Raw genomic sequence first — 19,984 nt, 5'->3', positions numbered from 1 at the left:
TGCCGGCAGTAAGTCGGACTCGTTTCCGGTGAGAGTTGGACTCCGCCAAGGCTGCCCTTTGTCACCGATTCTGTTCATAACTTTTATGGACAGAATTTCTAGGCGCAGCCAAGGTGTTGAGGGGATCCGCTTTGGTGGCCTTAGGATTGCGTCTCTGCTATTCGCGGATGACGTGGTCCTATTGGCTTCATCAGGGCGTGATCTACAGCTCTCACTGGAGCGGTTCGCAGCCGAGTGCGAAGCGGCCGGGATGAGAATCAGTGCCTCCAAATCCGAGACCATGGTCTTGAACCGGAGAAGGGTAGAGTGCCTTCTCCGGGTTGGGGAGGATGTCCTGCCCCTAGTGGAGGAGTTCAAGTATCTTGGGGTCTTGTTCACGAATGAGGGGAAGATGGAGCGGGAGATCGACAGGCGGATTGGTGCAGCGTCTGCTGTGAAGCGGGCGCTGTACCGATCCGTTGTGGTGAAGAGAGAGCTGAGCCAAAAGGCGAAGCTCTCGATTTACCGGTCGATCTACGTTCCTACCCTCATCTATGGTCACGAGCTTTGGGTCGTGACCGAAAGAACGAGATCCCGGATACAAGAGACTGAAATGAGTTTTCTCCGTAGTGTGTCTGGGCTCTCCCTTAGAGATAGGGTGAGGAGCTCAGTCATCCGGGGAGGACTCAGAGTAGAGCCGCTGCTCCTCCACGTCGAGAGGAGCCAGTTGAGGTGGCTCGGGCATCTGGTCAGGATGCCTCCTGGACGCCTCCCTGGAGAGGTGTTCCGGGCACGTCCCACCGGGAGGAGGCCCAGGGGAAGACCCAGGACACGCTGGAGGGACTATGTCTCCCGGCTGGCCTGGGAACGCCTTGGGGTTCCTCCTGAGGAGCTGGCCCAAGTGGCTGGGGAGAGGGACGTCTGGGCCTCCCTACTGAAGCTGCTACCCCCGCGACCCGACCCCGGATAAGCGGAAGACAACGGACGGACGGACGGATGTAGCGCTTCTTTGAACACTCAAAGACGCTTTACAAAAATATTTTAAAAACACAGAAATATATGAAAAATCATACTATGGAATAGCAGAAGTAAAAGTGAAGAGCATGCCTAGCTTTAAATGGCTAGCTTTACACATTGGGACATTTATAGTAGAAAATGATTTCTTAAAATGCGTCACTAACAAGAATATTTTCCAAAAACAGTTTCCAATTGTGTACTCTTCACTCAGTTTCATCTCTTAATGCTGAAAAGGCCTGACAAACTGCTACTTCTGAGAAACAATAAATCTCTAAGGTTTCAGTTTAAAGTCATTGAGACAAATAGGAACATTTTAAGTGGGTTATTCAAAGCACTGGAAGGGCATCGGTAATAAAGAAGTTAAATAATGGGTATTGTAATGTGAAACTAAAATAATATTTTCTCATCTTTAATTAACCGAGGCAGCATCTGTCCTGATAAAGAATGAAACACATAATCGATGTCTGATAGCTATTTTTAGCTCTGCAGATAATCTCTGAGCTATTCTTAGCTGCGAGAGTTTAAAAGCAGAAGACCATAAATCCCAGTGGGAGGTGTGTAGTGAAGGTGTCAATAATAAAACACCGCTGCTGCCGGGTCATGACTCCCTGTGGTTATTAATAGCTCCACTCCTCATGATCGTCACACCGGGGTAGGTTGGCCAGCACACGTGCATACAAATGTCAAATCACTGCAGCTAATATCGCCTCCCCCCAACGCGTATACATGCATCTGTGTTTCTTCCATCTCTCAGATGGGGCAGATGACCAGCTGGTGGTGAAAAACAGGTGGATAATAAAAATTGCCCTGTGTTATCCTTCCGCTGCCTTTCAGGTCTGTGGGTTTTTCACTTGAGCCTTTGTTCTTTTGTCACTTTTTCCCCCCACCAAACATGGTGGCGACGTTTCAGAAACCTCTGTTTCCTCACCTCTGATTCTTTGTAGTGGCGCTCAGGGATCTCGTCGTAGGCGATGTCCACGAAACACACCTCCGTCTCCTCCTCTCTGGGCTGACTTCCAAAGATCTGAGGGACGGCAACAAATATACACCTTGGTTGTCAGCAAATGCAGCTGGATATAGGGCTGCGTTGACAGTCTCATGTGACAAGAGTCCAAAAAAGATATGAGTAACACCCTATGCTGAGTGACTTCCTCCTACTCATTCACAGAAAAACAATTATCTCGTCTCATCAGTACAGTTTCACTCTCTGGCATCGCTAAGCTGTTAAAAAACTCCCTTCAGACTCTTATTTTGCTGTTTCAAAAAAGTAGAAAAAGCAAAAAGATGAATGGATAGGTTACTGAAAACGATGCTGGAGTCTAAAAGAGAAAGAACATAAGCAGTAGGACAAATGGTGGAGGCAGTGAGGTGTTAAGTCAGGAGCGGAAGGAGCAAACCCCTTCCAATGAACAAGTCTACTGCCCCATTTGTCCTAGTCAGCCTCAAATGTGAAATAATGACCATCTGTAAAACCAGCAGCTTTCGGGTGCACCTCCCGTCACGTACCACCGAGTGGAGCTGCAGACTTTTGTTTTTGCTAAAGTGTAGATCAAGGCAATATTGCATAAGTCTCTGACTTTTTCCTTTTGACAATCAAAGCATCAAGTGGCTCTGAATATGAAAAAGAAAGCTTTCAGATGTGATAAATGAAAAAGAAAAGATGTGATTAACGACCCAATCACAAATGCAAGGACACAGTGTCATGTTGTAGAAGACATAAGACATTTTTCAGACTATTTCTTTGAAGTTCTTCAGTATTTATGTATGTAAGCTACTATTCCAAGCATTTTCATGTGGTTTAATCTTTTTTGGATGCTATGGGAGTTTTTAGCTACATGTTGGACATATAATTGTATATTTAATATTAACTTTAGTAACACAGCAAAAAAACAAACAAAAAAGTGTTCAAAACCAAACAATTCAGTTGGCCATGAATATTATCATTTAGAATCAACATTTTGAAAGTGTGCGCTGTTTAAACCTCAGACGTTTCCTTGATGTGCTCCTGGCAGTCAAAGCGAGAGTGAACACTAGGGTGAGATCGACTGAGCTGCTTCAGTTTCTGGCCTTTGGTTTGGTGTGGCCCGGTTTATCGATGTCTCAAAATGATGTAAAATCAGCAACTGCAAAGAAACCATTCCAAACAAGTGTCGGCATATCCGCGCCTGGTCATTCAGGCAAGTCCACCCGGGGAGCAAGACCGTAAGACGGTACCAGATGTCTCCAAAAACCTTACAACGTCCTCATGGGACCTACAGGAAGCTCTTGCTGCTGCTGATATGAAGGTGGATGTCTCTACAACCGGAAAAAAGACTGGACAAATTTTACTTTTATGGGAGGGGAGCAAGGAGGAATCCTTTGCTGGTTAACAAAAACAGAAACACTGGGTTGAAAATTTGGCTGAGAGATTGTAGACAAACAACAGTATTTCTGGAATAATGTTTTATGGGCAAATAAGTGTGGAGTTTAATTAGTTGGACAACAGAAAATAGGACATGTTTGGCAGAAATCAAGTACGACATTCCAGGAATAGAACTAATGAGAATTTTCAGTTGAACAGTGTAAAACTAGCTATTAGGCGAGCAGAGTGTCTTAACCTTTTTCCTCAGCAGCAAAATGTGTTTTTATTGATTGTTTTGTAGAACAATGTTGACGCTTGTTGTCAAAAGCAAATGGTTCCTTTATTTTCCAGAAATTTGTAATAATAAAACGGTAAAGAGCTGAATATTTAACGGGGTGTGCAGAGTTTTTCACATGACTTTCTAAAACTCCCAAATATTGGAACCTTACTTATAGCTTAAAAAAGGATCATTATTATTATTATTATTATTTAGTATTGATTTTGGAGCACAATAGATGTGGTCTATCATTAAACAGAAGAGCCATGTAGTTTTTGACATTTAACTCACCAAGAGTCTTTGCTCTCTTGCCCATCTTAGCTGGCCAGCTAGAGTTTATGATTTAGACACAATCAACCTTTAGTTTAGCAATTACAGAGGCTTTCTCACATTAAGAAGCTGGTTTCTAAAGTGAATTAATCTTTTTCTCTGTATTATCAGCATCTGCATCAAATGTTTCCTGCTACTGTCCACTCATCCTTTTTGGAAATTCTGTCCATTCATTTATTGTAAACTCTGGGATTTCGAAAAGGTTCTGCTTCAGGTTCTAATGCAACAGTATTATACATTTTTTGCCAACATTTTTACAGTAAAATCAAAAAGGGTTACTAAGTTTGTTAAGCAGCTTGATGAGCTCTGCAGGCTTTAAGTTTTTGTTTGTTTCTTTTAAGATCACCTATTACGTTTGTCTATAATTTTAATGCTTGACAATTGATTAACATATATTTTGCCAATTCTATTATCTTGTTTCTCAAAATCCATCTGGAATTTGAGCCTCGCTGAATTATCTAGTCTTTCTCTTTATATCTTACAGTCACAGCGATTCAATAACCCTCCGACAAAAGCAATTCATCAGATTTGATGTGGAGGCCTTGAAGCATGAAAATGGCCGAGAGAGAGAGAGAGAGAGAGAGAGTTTGATAAAAAGATGAAGCAATAAAACAGACAACAGGGGAGTAGCAAACGTCCCAATCTAAACCCAATTGAAAAGTCAAGATGATGCTGTCTTCTCCTTTTCGCGTTTTGCACACTCAGTTCTTCACCGAGCGCGTGGGTTTTTCAGCTGTACTCACATTATCGTTGTTTCCTGTGTTGTCCTCATATTTGCTCTCTATGTGGATGGAAAACTTGGGCAGGAAGGAACACTGTAGGGAGCAGCAAAAAGGGTTTGACGTTATTTTGCACTATGATGTGTTTTGCAAGAAAATATCTACACCAACCTTCATTGAACTTTATCTAATATTGTGTCTGCTTTGTTTATGTGTAAGCTCAATGCATATGACAAATTAAAGATGAAAACATCCATTTATCATGCAACCCAAGAGTGAAGTCATATAAAAAATATCCTGTATAAAAATTTAATGTACAGACGCTGTAAACTGTCGTCACCCCCGGGTTTAAAAACCTTAAAGATAAATTCATTGTTTATTGCAGCAGGATAAAAAGAAAAACAACAAAGTTTAACTCGAGTACAATTACTCAGTTGGGGGGGAAAAATCCCAAAGGGGTTACATATTGGCAAAATAGAAAATAACAGAGTGAGCACTTCTACTTCCTCCAAAGATCAAAGGAAGAAAAGTGAGAGATTTGTGAGACTTAAAAGGTGAAGAGAATAGATTTTGTCTCACCCATCAAAAACAGTCTCTGTTTAAAACACTTGTTACCCAACAGGTAAACAATCTCACAGCTCATTGCAAAGACACAATAGCCCATCAGTTAAAGACTTTGGCCATTTCAGCACTAGAAGAAGAAGTGCACAACCAAGTGGTTAAATGTAACTCTTTAAGTAAACAGATTTGACATTCTGATTTTGACTACCTTAGTCATGTAGTTACAGATTTGAGTGTGCAAATCCTCCCACTAAATTTATTGTGAGGCTAGTTTTGCACGTTACAAATTTTGTAGAAAATTTGTACATGTAAAAACTGGAAAAATCAAACTTTTGATATGAGAACATTGTCTCAAAGTGGAATATTCGACTCTTATTGGCACCCTAACTAGTTCATATTAAAATAAATTTCACTGAGGTATTTGCTTTTCAGTTTTGCTCCACTCCTGTAAGTTTCTGTTTTACTGGGGTATAAATAAGACAAGAGGCCCGTTTATTTCAGCCAATGGTACTAGGCTGTTTAAGGACCACAGTTTCTGCTTTCGACACAGAAGTGAGGGGCATGGTGAGGAAGGCAAAAAAACCAAAAAAAAAAACTATCTTAAAAATGTTAGACAACTGGAGCAAAATGTGGTGATTCAGGGTCACTATACTTCCAATCCAAAATTATACACTATTTAAATTTGAATTGTTATACCAGAAACATTATTTTCTGTAACATAGCAAAAGTAAAATTGTGCAGTTTGTTAAACTCAGCAGTGACGTTTAGAGTGCAATGGCCAAATGGAGCTTTTCTGCAAACCCCCCACAAAAAGCCCCACTACATAAATAAGATTTATTGCTTTCCCATTTTGACATAACAATCATGTAACATAGAATACAGCTAGTTGTGTGTAAACTGTATAAAATGATGCAGTGAGTACTCAACTCAAGAAATGAAAGGTTATTTAAAAACCTGCCATTCTGCCATAATAAGAAGCAATGTGAAAGGATTGTAAATCATGGAATACTAGAATAGATGGTGCAACAAAAAAAGGAAAAATGGCAGAGTGTGTTGTAAAGCACATGTTTTGGCAAGCTTTCTTTCAGCTTATATGTCAGCTCTTGGATCAAAGTGTCTCGGATCAAAATGTGTGTGTGCACATGTGTGCAGAAAGTGAAAGTACTCACCGTGTACTCTGACCAGAGGCCGTCCGTATAATGGACAGGAATAAGAGGTGAGATGCCAGGGAAAGATGGGTGAAAGAGAACAAAGAAATGAAACAGTAAGAACCATTAGGCCCGTACAGAAATAAAAGGTCTTTCTTAGCTAAAACTTTTATTTTTAGATTGTTTCTGGCATTAATTATTTCCTTGTTATTCTGCAAGCTTCATCCAAAACAGAGGAAAATGTAAGCTTATATGTATGATTAATAATAATAATAATAATAATAACAATAACAATAATAATAATAATAATAATAATAATAATAATAATAATAAATTCACAATCCTAGAACACAGACCTGTAATGTAAATTTCAGCAATATCGAAGCATCCAACAACACTGAAAACTGTATGTATACACAAATTGCTGAAACTATGTTTAAAACCAATATGGCTGTAATAATGAGGCTATTTTTTAAATCTTCCAATCCGTTCTGTGCATTTAGCAAGAAATAAAGATTTGCTTTTGAAAATTTTTATTTTAACTTTCCGACTTCCTGCCAATCTTACTCAGAACTCTACCCTAGTAGGGGTCCAGCAGGGTTCAGTACTTGGACCTTTATTTATCTCTTGAATCAAGAGAATAAATCTATCAAAAGTCTTGATAGATTTATTCTCTTCATATAATAATGACCTGCATATACCATTCCTGAACAACACCAACCTAGGGACAAGGGACGACAAATGTAAATTAGCTAAAGGCTATAATTTAACACATTTACATGAAAATGTTTACGTACGCGTACCATCCATATCATTTGAAAGTTTTTATTTTAAGCTACTGACCTTTTAAGCTTTTAAAAGGTGGAATTTAAATAAAAAACAAGTCTCTGTTTCATTTTAAAGTCGTTGTTATCGCTGAAGATGCGATTGGGACATAGTAATGGTTAGATAAACGTCCATGGACGAAAGAGCAGTGATGTTTAATAAGAGTATTACCTGTGATAGTGTATGGGTAATAGTTCCAGGCCTTCTCTGTGACATAGAAAATTTTAGGAACCACTGCTCTGGCCCAGCTGGGCAGCTTGCTGAAACACACAGAACGATGAGGCTTTATGTTAGGAAGCTGAAAAAGAAGAAGTAAGACTGGTGAGACAAGCAACTTATGTGCAGCCAAGTCAAATTTGGCTTCCACTTGTTCAACTCTTTTCTTTTGGCCTATTGACCAGAACAGGCAATAAGAAACGTCCTGCTGCGTGGAGCCATAACGGAGACCTTAGAATGAGGGTATGATGGTCCCTGGGAAAGTTGATTACACTGATTACATCCTGCGCCCTACAGGGGTCTTTCACTAGAACTTGCATTGTGATAGATATACAGAGAGGCATGGAGGGTTAATAAGAAGGAAAAATACAGAGGAGCAGCAATTTCTCTTCAAAAATGGATTCTAAATAGAGAATCAGAGAAAAATTGCCAGACCAGAGATTTGAGATATACCAGATATTGTAAGTGAGTCAGAAAGAAATATACGGCTTATATTTTTGATATATTCAGCATTGCAACAATCACTATGCATTAACAAAGAAGGGAAAAAACGGCATGAGCAGAGAGTTATAACCAAATCTGATTAAATACAGGTAAGCCCAAATTATTTTTGGCTGAAACGTCAATATTCAGCTTTGAATACATCCAGTTGATAATCGAGACCAGATTTTACCTTTAATACAACTGTGAGGGTTTTACATAGACCAGCCAAAGAGACGTTGATGAAATTTCAAAAATTATATTCTTAATTTATTACAAAAATCCAAAAAATATTCAAAAATGATAAATTGGGGCCCAAAAACTGAGGTCAACATAACAAACCACAACTCAGGTAGTAACACAAATAACTCAAGCACAAAACTGACCTAACAAACGAGACATGAGGGGGAACTTAAATAGTGGCTGATCAGACCACTGCTAATTCACACACAGGGGGTAGTTAAACACACAAGAGCTTAAACAAATACTGGTCAGCACATAACTAAATCTTTAAATTGGATAAATATTACTATTGAACTAAGTTACCAAAAAGAAGATACATTAAAGAAATGGTAAAATTAAATAAACTAAAGGCAAAATTTCCCCTTCCTCTGGCAAACAAATGGAACGACCCACTGATGAAGTTTGACAGCCATCAGCTGGAGCTCATCTGTATGATTTCAGCTTCCGGGCCAGAGGAAACTGGTAACTCAAAAGAAGAAAATTAATTTGTTGCATTTAACAAAATACAAGAGAACTGACAAACAAAGTTAACTAAATGTGTGCACTGCAAATAGTTAACTAAAGTGTCAGACTAATGAAAACAATTTTAAAGAGATGAACCTAAACTATTCACTAATCAATATGTAAAGTAATATTAAAAAGAATAACAGAAACCCTTTACCATTCCTGTCTCTGTGTGACAGTTGGAACAGCTGTCACAACAACATCAAAGAAGTCTTTCATTATTATAGCAGCTCCAGACATCATAAAGACCTTTCTATTCCACGGTCCCTTGCAAAAGTGTTCATGTCCATTGAATATTTTTGCATTTCTTTATTGCAGTCTATTGGAGTTTTATGTGAAAGTCCAACCTGAAGTAATGCTCAGTTCTAAAGTGCAAGGGCATTGATACATAATTATTATTTATTTTGCACAGAGAAAATTGAAAAGTGTAGGGAGCACTTGTAATCTGTCTACCAGCGTTTAAATGTTGAGATTTTTGCATGTTCCTTTTCAAAATACCTCAGTTGCACTGAATGGTTTGCATCTGTGAACAAAAGATTTTTTTTAAGTCTTGCTACAGATTCTTTGGATTAAGTTCTGGGCCAATCTGACACATTGGAGGCTTATGGTGCATGCATCATTTTCCACAGAGGCCTCCTTCCTTTACTGGACATAATATGATTTGTTGGACTCTACCTAAACAAAGTTTGAATAGAAATACAAGCCACACTTCTCAGATTTCCACCTGATGATTGTAAAATGATAATACAATCCCGATAAAATACATTGAAGTTCATTGTTGTCGAAACATGACAAAATATGGAAAGATTCAAGGGATGTAAATGTTTTTTTTTTGCAAGGCACTGCATATGTCTTGTATGAGTAAACAGGTTTGTAGGAGACCGTTGAGACTACAGCGGCCCCTCTTCCCCGTTCTGTCACACGTCCAGTGGGTACCATCCAAACTCGGCAGACCGGTCACACTGGCCCTGTGTCCTCGCACTGCTTTATTTACAAGCGCCACACACGTACATTCACTTGCACAGACTGCAGCTATAACACAGTAACAGGTGGTGTGTGGGTGGAGAGAGGCAGCCTCGGCGTCCGACAGCGACTGCTCAAATTATGCATCACTTACACTAACCTCATCTCCCTCTGTGTCCCCGCACACAGAGACAGGCACAGCGGAGAAGACTTACTGCAGACTCACACACCAACATGTAGCCTTGTTCTCTACTAGGAACCGCCAGTGACAGTTCATTTGTCCCTGAGGCGCAGTCACTTGTCATTTACAACCACTTCACCTGTCTCTTGGCATTGCCGCTCTTTTTTTTTGACAGCGTCTTCTGGGAGTGACTGGAATCAGATGTTTGTTTAACAGACTGTGCTCCCTCCCCCCTACCCACCCGATTACATTACTCTGTTTGTTCACAATTAAAACAAATGGATAAAGTCCTGCAAAAGTACGGTAGTATAAAGTAGAAATGCATCTCTTTGCATTATGGCATGGTAAAGCTATCAAGAGGCATCTAGCATTGCTTTGTATTTGTAGATAAAAAAAGAATGACCTTCTGTACAAATCACTACATACCTTTCACCCTTTTCATTGCTATTGTTATAAAAAAAAGGGGCTTTTAAAACCGTCAAAGATTTAATCCTTTGAACAATATCCAATGGGAGATTTTACAAACTTTCATTTTGCAAAAAGTAAGTTAAAGCAAATAGAGTGAAGGACACATGCATCATTTAAACCCCTGTTGCACCGGTTTAAACAGAGAGCTGGAATGAGGGATAAAAATAATGGTTGGGACTACAGTTAAATGTCACCGTAAACCTTGAACCGCTTTCCTCATTTGGCTCTAAAACACAGCATAATTTGTTGTGGAGATGACATTTGCAGATAAAACCATTACTGTCCGTAATTACACAAAACAACATTCGTTGGACAGAGGAATCCACGTCTTGGTGGCCTAAAGATAGGGAATAATTAAGTATTATGACATTTTAAAGCAAACTGTTAAAATCACACTGAAGTTTCTAAAAAGATGTAACAATTAAAATGACGACATGCGCTGACATAGATCTAATGAAAGCTCTTTACTTATCCAAAACGCTGCTGCACACTAAAACTAAGAAAGTAAAGCACATAACCCCAGTTCTTTCACCGGCTCCCTTTATCCCAGAGAATAGACTGTAAAATACATGTGTGGGTCTATAAATCACTGAATGGCTTAGCGCTAGTATATAAACCCATCCAGACCACTCAGGTCTTCTGACTCAAATCCACTCTGCATAACTAGAACCAGAACCAAACACGGAGAAAAAGCATTTGGTTCCTATGCTCCACTTATCTGGAACTAACTTCCAGAAAACTGTAAAAGTGCTGAAACCCTGAGTTCCTTTAAATGAAGGTTAAAAACCCGTTTGCTGCTTAGTTACCTTTGAATGCACAATTTAAACTGTTAATGGAAACATTTCTCGTTTAGGTTTGCAGTCCAACTTTTCTTTACCTGCCTTTATTATGCCACTGGAATGTACTTTTTGCTGTGTGTTTTTCTTTTCTTATTTCATATTCACGTGGAGCCCTTTGAATCGTCTTGTCGCTGAAATGTGCTGTACAGAACAACCTGTCTGGTGTTGCCTTACTCAGTTTTAAAGCAGCACAAGGTTTTAATCTGAGACAAAGAAATGTCTCTTATAAAACACATCTCCAGGTATTGTCCATTACATATGAGCTTTTTGCTTGTAAAGTGTGGTGTGCATTTTATGTATAGGTCTGGACTTTCACTCTAATGTACCAAATACATTTTGTACATTAGAACAACCGTTCCCCCGTAGCTCCGGCTATATGCTTAGGGTCATTGTCCGGCTGGAAGGAAATGGTCCACCTCAGTATTTCTCAGCCTCTAGCTGGCTTATCTGTCCCCGCTGAAGCAAAACATGATTCTGCCACCACCATGTTTCAGTGAGTAGAAATCTGTGCATTGTTTATAGCCAAAGATGTTGTTCTACAACGTCAAAGTTCTTTGAACATCCACTTAATTCCACCGACCTATCTGCCGTGCTCCTTGGTCTTCATGATGCCATTCAGTTATGTTTTTAAACAAACCTCTGTGGACTTCATAGTTCAGCTGGATTCCTACTGAGACTTGATCACACAAATATAGACTCTAAGGGCAAGGGGGGATGTCTGAAGGGAATTTGGTGCACTGAATTTCATTTAGGGGTATTTGAGAGTAAGTTATCATAAATGGAGGTGTAGTCCACAATGTTTCAGATATCAAATAGTAAAAAAAAAAAAAAAAAAATAACAACAATGAAATCACTCTCTTTAATTCCACTGTATAATTAGACGCCACTTTGTCCATCACAGAAAATCACAATAATATCTGTAAGGGTTAAGAAGGGGTATACAGATCTTCAAAGGGCATTGTATGTTTACAATTAAGTTATCAAAACTAATACAAATCAAACAAATAAATGATATTACAAAATAAGATTCTGACATTTGATAGAACGTGTTCACCATTTTCTTTCAGGTCCCTCAGAATGTATATTACAAAAATGTTTAAAGATGATAATGTAGAGGTTGAATGCGTTCTCTGAGAGTCTGATCGGAAACAACTCAGCGGTTAAAATTACTTTGACCTTGTTGTGCACCTTGTGTTGACTGTCAGCATGCTCAGCAGGATTAAACTGTCACCCATCTCCTACCTTGGTTCGCTGCTCAACGTAACATCCAAGTCATCCGAGCTACAAAGCGACACAGCTAAACCTGACTTTTTAGCTCTTTATGGGAATCAGTTGTTTTAAATCACATTACAGTGACATATAGATGTGTTGTTAAGTGTTGGGATCTAACATCCTCTCTGAACAGGCAGTAGGCTACCACGCAACGGGTCAAGAGCTAAAGTGACTGGTTTATTCAAACACAAAAGAGTACAGAGCCTGTTGTATTAGAAAGGTTTTTTGATAAACTTTTTTTTTTTTATCTCCGAGTTAAAACTGTCCCCAGCTCATCTATTTACCTCCATATCTTTAACTTTATAGCTGGGAAAATAGGAAATCAGAGAGTCGCCTGAGTCTGCTTTCAGCGAGACTCTCCCCATCCATCTTCTCGATAAAAGCCAAAGTGTTCATATTTCTTTTATAAAAGAAAATCCCATATTATCTTGCTCCGTTTCTGAGAGGAAGAAGAAAAACACCCTCTTTGCAGCCGGCGATAAAGTATCATTTTCAAAGACAATTCATAAATCAGAATAAGATTTGCTCACAGCAGCCAATTCAGTTACAATCTTCAGAAGCGACAATCAGATTCTCAATTTCATGCTTATCAAATTTGTCAGAGGGTCCGAGCTGAAAAATATGCAGAGGGATGATGAAAAAATTTATTAAATTAGATTTGTTACTTAGTTCATTACAGAAACATGACAGAAATGCTTAATTCAGCATGTAAAGCTCTATCTGGTGTTTGTGTGAATGAGCTATTCTTAAATAAAATGATTTAAACTTTAAATTTGATTGAGTAAAATGGTTTAGAGATTTGATGGACAGATCAGAAGACATTTTCTGATGGATAATCACATATTAAAAGAAGTGACTGGAAGATGAGTTTGAGTGAAATCCAAGCAGACACAGAAAGCCACATCCTTTCGTCTTGATCAGATTTCTCTTGACACCTTTTTAACATTGGCAGCTTCATAACTCGGGATTTCTTTTGGAATACTGAAGATTATTAGAGTCCATTAAACTATTACTAAGATATAAATCCTCAGCTAGCTGTGTGGCCTTTCTTATTTCCGTGGAGGATAAAGGTTTTCCATCGCTGCCATATAAAGTCCTTGAATGCCATTTATTCTACAAGATTACAGCAATAAATATCCTATTTAAGCCCCAGATTTATTCATTCTGCTTTCAATATTAAAATGATAAAAAATACGGAGAAAACTAAGTTAATCTTACAATAAATAAGTTAGAGTTCAAAATTATGAGATGAAAGTATTTGCACATGTAATTGCATTTTCAGCCAGAACCCACAGTTTAAATACATTTTCCATAAGTTCAGTGTTTATAAGTGTATTGTTAACCAAGCTGTGGTGGTCTTTGTCCCTTTTTTAGTCAAACTAACAATTATGCCTCACATTTTACTTTTCAGGATTTTTATTTTTTAATAAGAGGATAAGTAGTTAATATTTCACCTGCAGTTGATAACTATCGTAGCAGCTTTACTTTATCTTTAATAAGGCATTAATCATCTACCGTTTAACAAGACTATTATAAAAGTAAAGTGATGTTATTAGCAAAAAATATTTCATATTTAATAAATGAATGTTAAATCAATGTTGTTTCATAGATTTTTCCAGCTACCTTTCTTTTAATACCAGACAGCTACTAGTATGGAAACGCTTCACATGTTCCATTCTCAGCATGAGCTGCTGGAGGATCACTGGCGCCGCACCACCTTCTAACTCCATTCCCTGAGGAAATGTTCTCCAGCTTCTTTGCTAAGCTCAGTATGACCGTGACGATGGTTTAAAGGTTCATAAAATAACAGCGAAAACCGCTCTGACATTTTTGAGACTCAGTCTCAGTTGCTCTTAGCTCAATTTGGACCACCAGTCACCAATTTCAGCCACTAGGACCAAGTCAAGTCATCTTGATTTGTACCAAATGAAGACTTGAATAGAGTTATTTACTGCAGTTAAGATCTGAGCCGTTTAGAACCGTCAGAATAAACATTGCTTCAAATTTTTTTTATCCACCCGTTGCAGTATCCTTTATCACCAAGATCTGACCTTTTACCCACTGGACTCTTCTAGTTACCCTAACCAGTGTCTTACCCATTGCAAATGGACATCATAAAAGACAGAACCAGGGGAGGCCTGTTTAATTTGGACGAGTCCACCAGGTAACAGTAAAAGGTTAGACTTCTCCTTTATCTGAGAGAATGACTACAGTGGCAAAACCATGGAGTAGAAACACAAAGGGATCCAAAAAAATAAAATAAAAAACAGCTCTTATGTGACCCAAAGGAGAAAGAATTTTTTTTTTTTTTTGTTCTATGTCTGATGATCTGGTTTAGTTCAGTGGTTGTCCAGGTACTCTGACTTCCTTATTTTGTTTTTCTTCTTAAACCTTTTCATTTATATTCCCTTTGGATGTTGTAACTCCAAAGGCATGAACGCCTTTCGTTAAACTCTAGAGAAACACCAAGTGAACCTTTAATAAACATTCAAGTTTTAAACAGCTCAGACTGTTTTTTTGAAGGTTGATTTCATATGTAGAAACTTTCCCTTTCTCAACTGTAAAAGTAGAGGAAACATTTGTATTAAGTACGTAATTTTTTTGAATGGATCCAATTATAATGCAGCAGGTATATCCCTCTGTGGAAAATTTGAAAATTATCAGGAAAGATCCCCCAGATGCTGGAAATGTCATAGTTTCATTCTGAGATCCCTATATTAAATATGGAAGAAAAGATACTCACTTATTGAGGTAGATCCGTTTTTCTGTGAACTGACCAGAACCGTGCTCTGGATCATCATAGGGTTCGTTCTGCACCACCTCCACACCTTCTCCGCGCTCGCTCTGTTCATGGCTGTGTTTGCTGATCATGTACAGCTGGCCGACACGGTACTGAAAGACAGAGCGAGGACATGTGAGCGGAAAAGCTCGTCGTTTGGATTCAATAAAAAATAAATTGACATTTTTATGTTGGTCAATCTGAGCAGTCGGCGCACAAGTAGGCCGTGCGCCTGGATAATGAAGCGAGATTAAAGCGGCCACGGAAATCAAATAAAGCGAAAGCACAAATTTTCACTGCTCACGTTGTTTCCTGCGGCAGGTGGATTATCGACATTAAGAAACAATGGCGGCTCTGATCGAGGCTGTCTGCGCCATGGTAACAAGCCTGACCAAAACAGAACAACAACGAGAACAGAAGCAACAACAGGTCTCGGCGACCCTACTCCCACGGCCTCCCCGCGATAAATCAGTCAGCACCCACAATCCTTCGCTCGCCGCTGACTGACACACTTGGCTCTGTCACAATGTCACTTTGAGCTGCTTTGACGGGCCGGGCTCGGGTTTCACGCGGCAACTATTTTCCATACATTCGGAAAACGACAGGCGGTGAAGAAGGGATGCTCCGTGACAGAGATTTCCAACTGCTCGTAGACCTATTTCCGTGCCTGGGAAACAGATACAGCCCGGTGACTTATGTTGCTGTGCTGAAATGCTAAGGGGTCACGCAGGACTCAGCTGACACATACGCAACCGTGTGTGCCCCAACTGAGGATGGCTGTGTTAAGCTAATGGAAAAAGTAAAAAAAAAAAAAGGACAAGGACTCTGTCCATCCAGCTACAAAATCCCAGGCTCGGACAGCAGAGAAACATGATAGCACAGTGGAAACGAGCAGCGGCGGATTAAACTGGGTAACAGGCTAGAAGTACAACTCGCTTTGTGCAATGCCTAATTTTTCCGTCTGTTGACCATGAGAGAAAACTAATGAGGTGCGACAAAGAAATCCCAGCAGGCATGTTGATGATGGTGTTTCCGTCTGCACAGCTGTTGGAGTCTGGCAGAAATATGGCCGCGCCACAACAAGCCTGTCACCGCTCAGGTGTGGTAGCGGAGGAAACCAATCTCCGGTTGAAGTATTTTTGGTTTATAGATCATTGGTCAGATGAGATAGACAAAAATAATAAATTGCACTGCAAAATAAACAAGAAAGCTATTCTGTGCAAAAAAAAAAAAAAAAAGCCAGAAAGGGCACTACTCTCAGTAAAGGGCTTGGCTCTCTCTAAAACTGGATTTATATATATTATGTTTATGCTCCTAGAAAAAAAAACAACTTCAAATTGCATTAATTTTTACTGCAATTTACAAGCTGTATGCAATGAAATTTCGTTCTGTACGCACTCTGTGCATACAAAATGACAAATAAAGTTGTCTAAGTCTAAGTCTAAGTCTTTGTGTCCTCTAGATTTAAAAGGGTACCACCTTTTGTTATTAATATATCATGGCAACATATATAACATTGTATTTAAATATTATCCTAAACACAAACTAACAAATTGAATCCCATAGGCATGAAAATGACTGCAAAACATGTAACATTTGGATGCTTCACAGCACAAATTCCGCTCTCTATCGGAAATATGGAAGTGAAAGCAGATATGTGGGTACTCAGCAAATCACTAATTTTTTTCTTCTCTCATGAGAAGACAATGCAGTGTTTTGTCCACTCTTTTTAATCCACAATGATAATGACGAACAGGTTTAAAACGCAAGAAAAACCTTGGAGATGCAGTTCTTATGTGACATCAGTTGGGAGTGTGGGTGCACAGAGAGTAGAGAGAAATTCACAGAGGCAAAGTGCCCACTCGGGAGGACCACTAAGCAGCTCCCCCGATCGCTCTGACGGCGAACCGGAGAGAATTAACATGAAGCACCATCCTCTTTCTGCCACCCTTCATTAATTCAGGTTTTGGACATTTTGTATAAACAGGCGGGCTATTGTGGCAGTCTTCCTACCTGCCATTATACTTTGGCTCCGTCTGTTGTTTACCCAAAGGCTGCAGCTGATGAATGAGAAACTGTTTTCATTGTTGTCTTTGGAAATCTCCGTCTAATGACAAAATAAGAGAAGTGGCCTGGGCGCAGGACAGAGTGGCCATGAATAATCGGTTATTATTGCTTTTCTTCTCGCCAAAGACAGCAGAGCAGTTGGGTAGGATCAAGGGCTGACAGGATGGAAATACATGTTTTCTTCTACTTTTATGTGGAATTGCTCTTCTATACTACTACTAAGTCACTAAATCAATTTGCCTAAATGTTTTTTTTTATGCTCTGCTGTCTTTTCTTCCTCTCATTCATGTTCAAGCTGCGGTCTGAGCTCACTATGTTTGGTCTGTTACAGCAACTCAGTCACTCTCCATTCTACTTCACTGCATAACTTTAAATTCATTAATTCTGCAGTAGGGAATTGGGCCAATTCTCACAGAGCATCCCAATGCAAGTAAGTCAGCTCAAGGGCAATGTTGATGAATTAAGATGAAGAAGTTTGTCGAGACAATAAAAAAAAAAAGAAAAAAATTATAACTTGACTTTTGTCCTTTTTTCAATGTTTCCTGATGTCTTTTGAACAGGAAATCAAATATACTGATACTTTAGCCTGTTTGACTGAGCATGACTGATAAATTTTCCTCCAGTGTGAAGGAAAAATAAAAAGTTCAAGTAAAATAGTTAGCATAACAGTAAAAAAAGGTAACAATACCGAAAGACAGGTACACAAAAAGTGGTGATAAGAAATAAGGCACCCAAAACATGGGAATTAGGCATCTTTGAAAAAGCAAAGAAAAGCAACAAGACATCAAATTACATTCAGGAATCATGGTACTAAAATATAAGGCATTCTAGTGAATGCAGTTTATTACACAAATGCAACATATTAAGTGCATGTTTAAGAGGAAAAAGATCAAGCCGATCATGTAAAAACCCAAACTCTGCGTGTCCCTCTGCTTTTCTGGCTCCTGTTTCTAACACAGCAGCTGGTGGTGGGAAACTGGCAAACATGCTTTAGCCAAGAAATTTGTTACTGTGAGAATATAACCGGTATCCCGCAGAGCACACACAGATTTACAGCAACGGACACAAGACAATGTCGGGCTCAGTGATAAGATGTATTTAAAATTCATGCATGGACAGAATAATTACAGTTCTGAGAGCTCGGCATTGTGGGATAAATGAGTGCGCTCATGTTGAGCCATTGGGCTTGACTCCAATTTACCTTGTCTTCGCTACAAAGGGAAATCTACACATACAATTAAACATATCACAGGCATTTTAACAGGACTCAGAAGAATACATTTTTTTTTGACGTCTGCTTTGGTAAAGGTGTGTAAAAAGGCCTTAAAAACATTGCAGCAGCATGACATTATCCCTAAACAATTCAGCATAATATTTTGGGAAAAAAAATATTTTTCAAACTTTTTTTCAAACTCACAGCCAATTATTGGTACCCATATTCCACTTCCTAGAGAAAAAAGTCTGTCTGTGCGAGTGTGTGTTTGTGTGTAAAATGAGTTATCCTCTATCTAATGTAATTGCCTCTATAGGCTGGATTAGTTAGTTCATGAAAGAGGGATTTGTGCCCTCAGTGGGCATGCACATGGGTGTTATGCGCTGTGTGCTCTCGTTTACCTGTCTCCGCTGTAATCAATGTGTTAGTGAGAGAAAAAGAGCTAACTTCAATATTTATAGCTTTCTTATCTCAGAAGTCATTACGACTATAAACAACAAATCTGAGCAGTTGCAGCGGCAGATGCTTTTCCTCTTCTCCTGTGCACGTGCACAACACTGGTGTCATTTCAACTTGTTGCCAGAGGGGGCAGACGTCTGCAAAGGTCCTGGAGCTTGCGCTATGCTCCTTTAAGCTATTACATTTGTCATATGAAAACATCGCTGCTATGGAGTGTTTTCATTGAAATCACTGATTTACAGTTATATTTCTGCAAATATACTATGCAAATCAATGGCAAAGTTATTAAAAAATATGATTATTAAGTGTGTTTGCATGTATACGTGTATCCGGTTGCTGATATCTACCCATATTGTCTCATTTCATCTCTCCATATGGTGGCTGAGTTAATCTAACATTAGATGGTGCATACTGATAATCGCAAAGCTTCCACCGGCAGATGCCCACAAACAGAGGTTGAGAGATTTCCAAAACAGAGATAGATTTATTTATGCTGGCTGAGGCTGAATTTTAATCTTTCACACGGATAGCACGTACACCGACGAAAATACATTCTGTAACCTAAATAATATTCACTGCAGAGGCAGTAGTACAGTGCCTTGCAAAAGTATTCATCCCTGTGACATTTTTCATGTTTTGTTGCCTCACAACCTAGAATTAAAATCAATTATTTGATAATTTGTGCCATTTAATTTACAGAAAATGTCAACAACTGAAGACACATTTTTTTTTACTGTGAAACAAACACCAACTAGTACAAAATAACAGAAAACAACAAGCATGGGTAACTGTTTACCCCTAAAGTCAGTCCTTTTTAGACCCACCTCTTACACCAATTCCAGCTACAACTTTCTTTGGCTTAGTCTCTATGAGCTCACTACATCTTGCCACTGGGAATGTTGCCCATTCCTCAAGGCAAAAACTGCTCCAGCTCCTTCATGTTGGATAGTTTTCAGTGGTAAACAGAAATCTTGAAGTCTAACCACAGATTCTCAATAATATTAGGGTCTAGACTTTGACCAGGCCGTTCAGACACATACATGTATCTCCTTAAACCACTCGAGTGTTGCTTTAGTAGGATGCTTTGAATCATGGTCTTGCTG

General features: G+C 39.1%; 1 protein-coding gene across 7 annotated transcripts in view; it reads right to left on the bottom strand.

The window, feature by feature from the left end:
• The window catches only part of pitpnc1a (phosphatidylinositol transfer protein cytoplasmic 1a), an 82,749-nt gene that overhangs the window by 6,792 nt on the left and 55,973 nt on the right, over window positions 1–19,984 (bottom strand). For 3 of the 7 annotated variants that reach the window (XM_036148118.1, XM_012872390.3, XM_036148119.1), the window contains exons 2-6: window positions 15,107–15,255; window positions 7,369–7,457; window positions 6,394–6,401; window positions 4,688–4,759; window positions 1,925–2,020 (exon numbers count right to left, since the gene is read on the bottom strand). In XM_036148118.1, coding sequence (XP_036004011.1) covers window positions 1,925–2,020; window positions 4,688–4,759; window positions 6,394–6,401; window positions 7,369–7,457; window positions 15,107–15,255 — 414 coding nt within the window. Of the gene's footprint in view, window positions 1–1,924; window positions 2,021–4,687; window positions 4,760–6,393; window positions 6,402–7,368; window positions 7,458–15,106; window positions 15,256–15,439; window positions 15,662–15,731; window positions 16,054–16,078; window positions 16,189–19,984 lie in introns of those variants that run through there. The other 4 variants (XM_021321415.2, XM_021321418.2, XM_021321420.2 and 1 more) reach the window with 4 other exon arrangements.

The sequence above is a fragment of the Fundulus heteroclitus genome, chromosome 16 (assembly GCF_011125445.2).
Source record: "Fundulus heteroclitus isolate FHET01 chromosome 16, MU-UCD_Fhet_4.1, whole genome shotgun sequence".
Lineage (NCBI taxonomy): Eukaryota > Metazoa > Chordata > Actinopteri > Cyprinodontiformes > Fundulidae > Fundulus > Fundulus heteroclitus.
The sequence above is the reverse complement of the archived record's forward strand: the minus strand, read 5'-3'. Positions and strand labels throughout refer to the sequence as shown.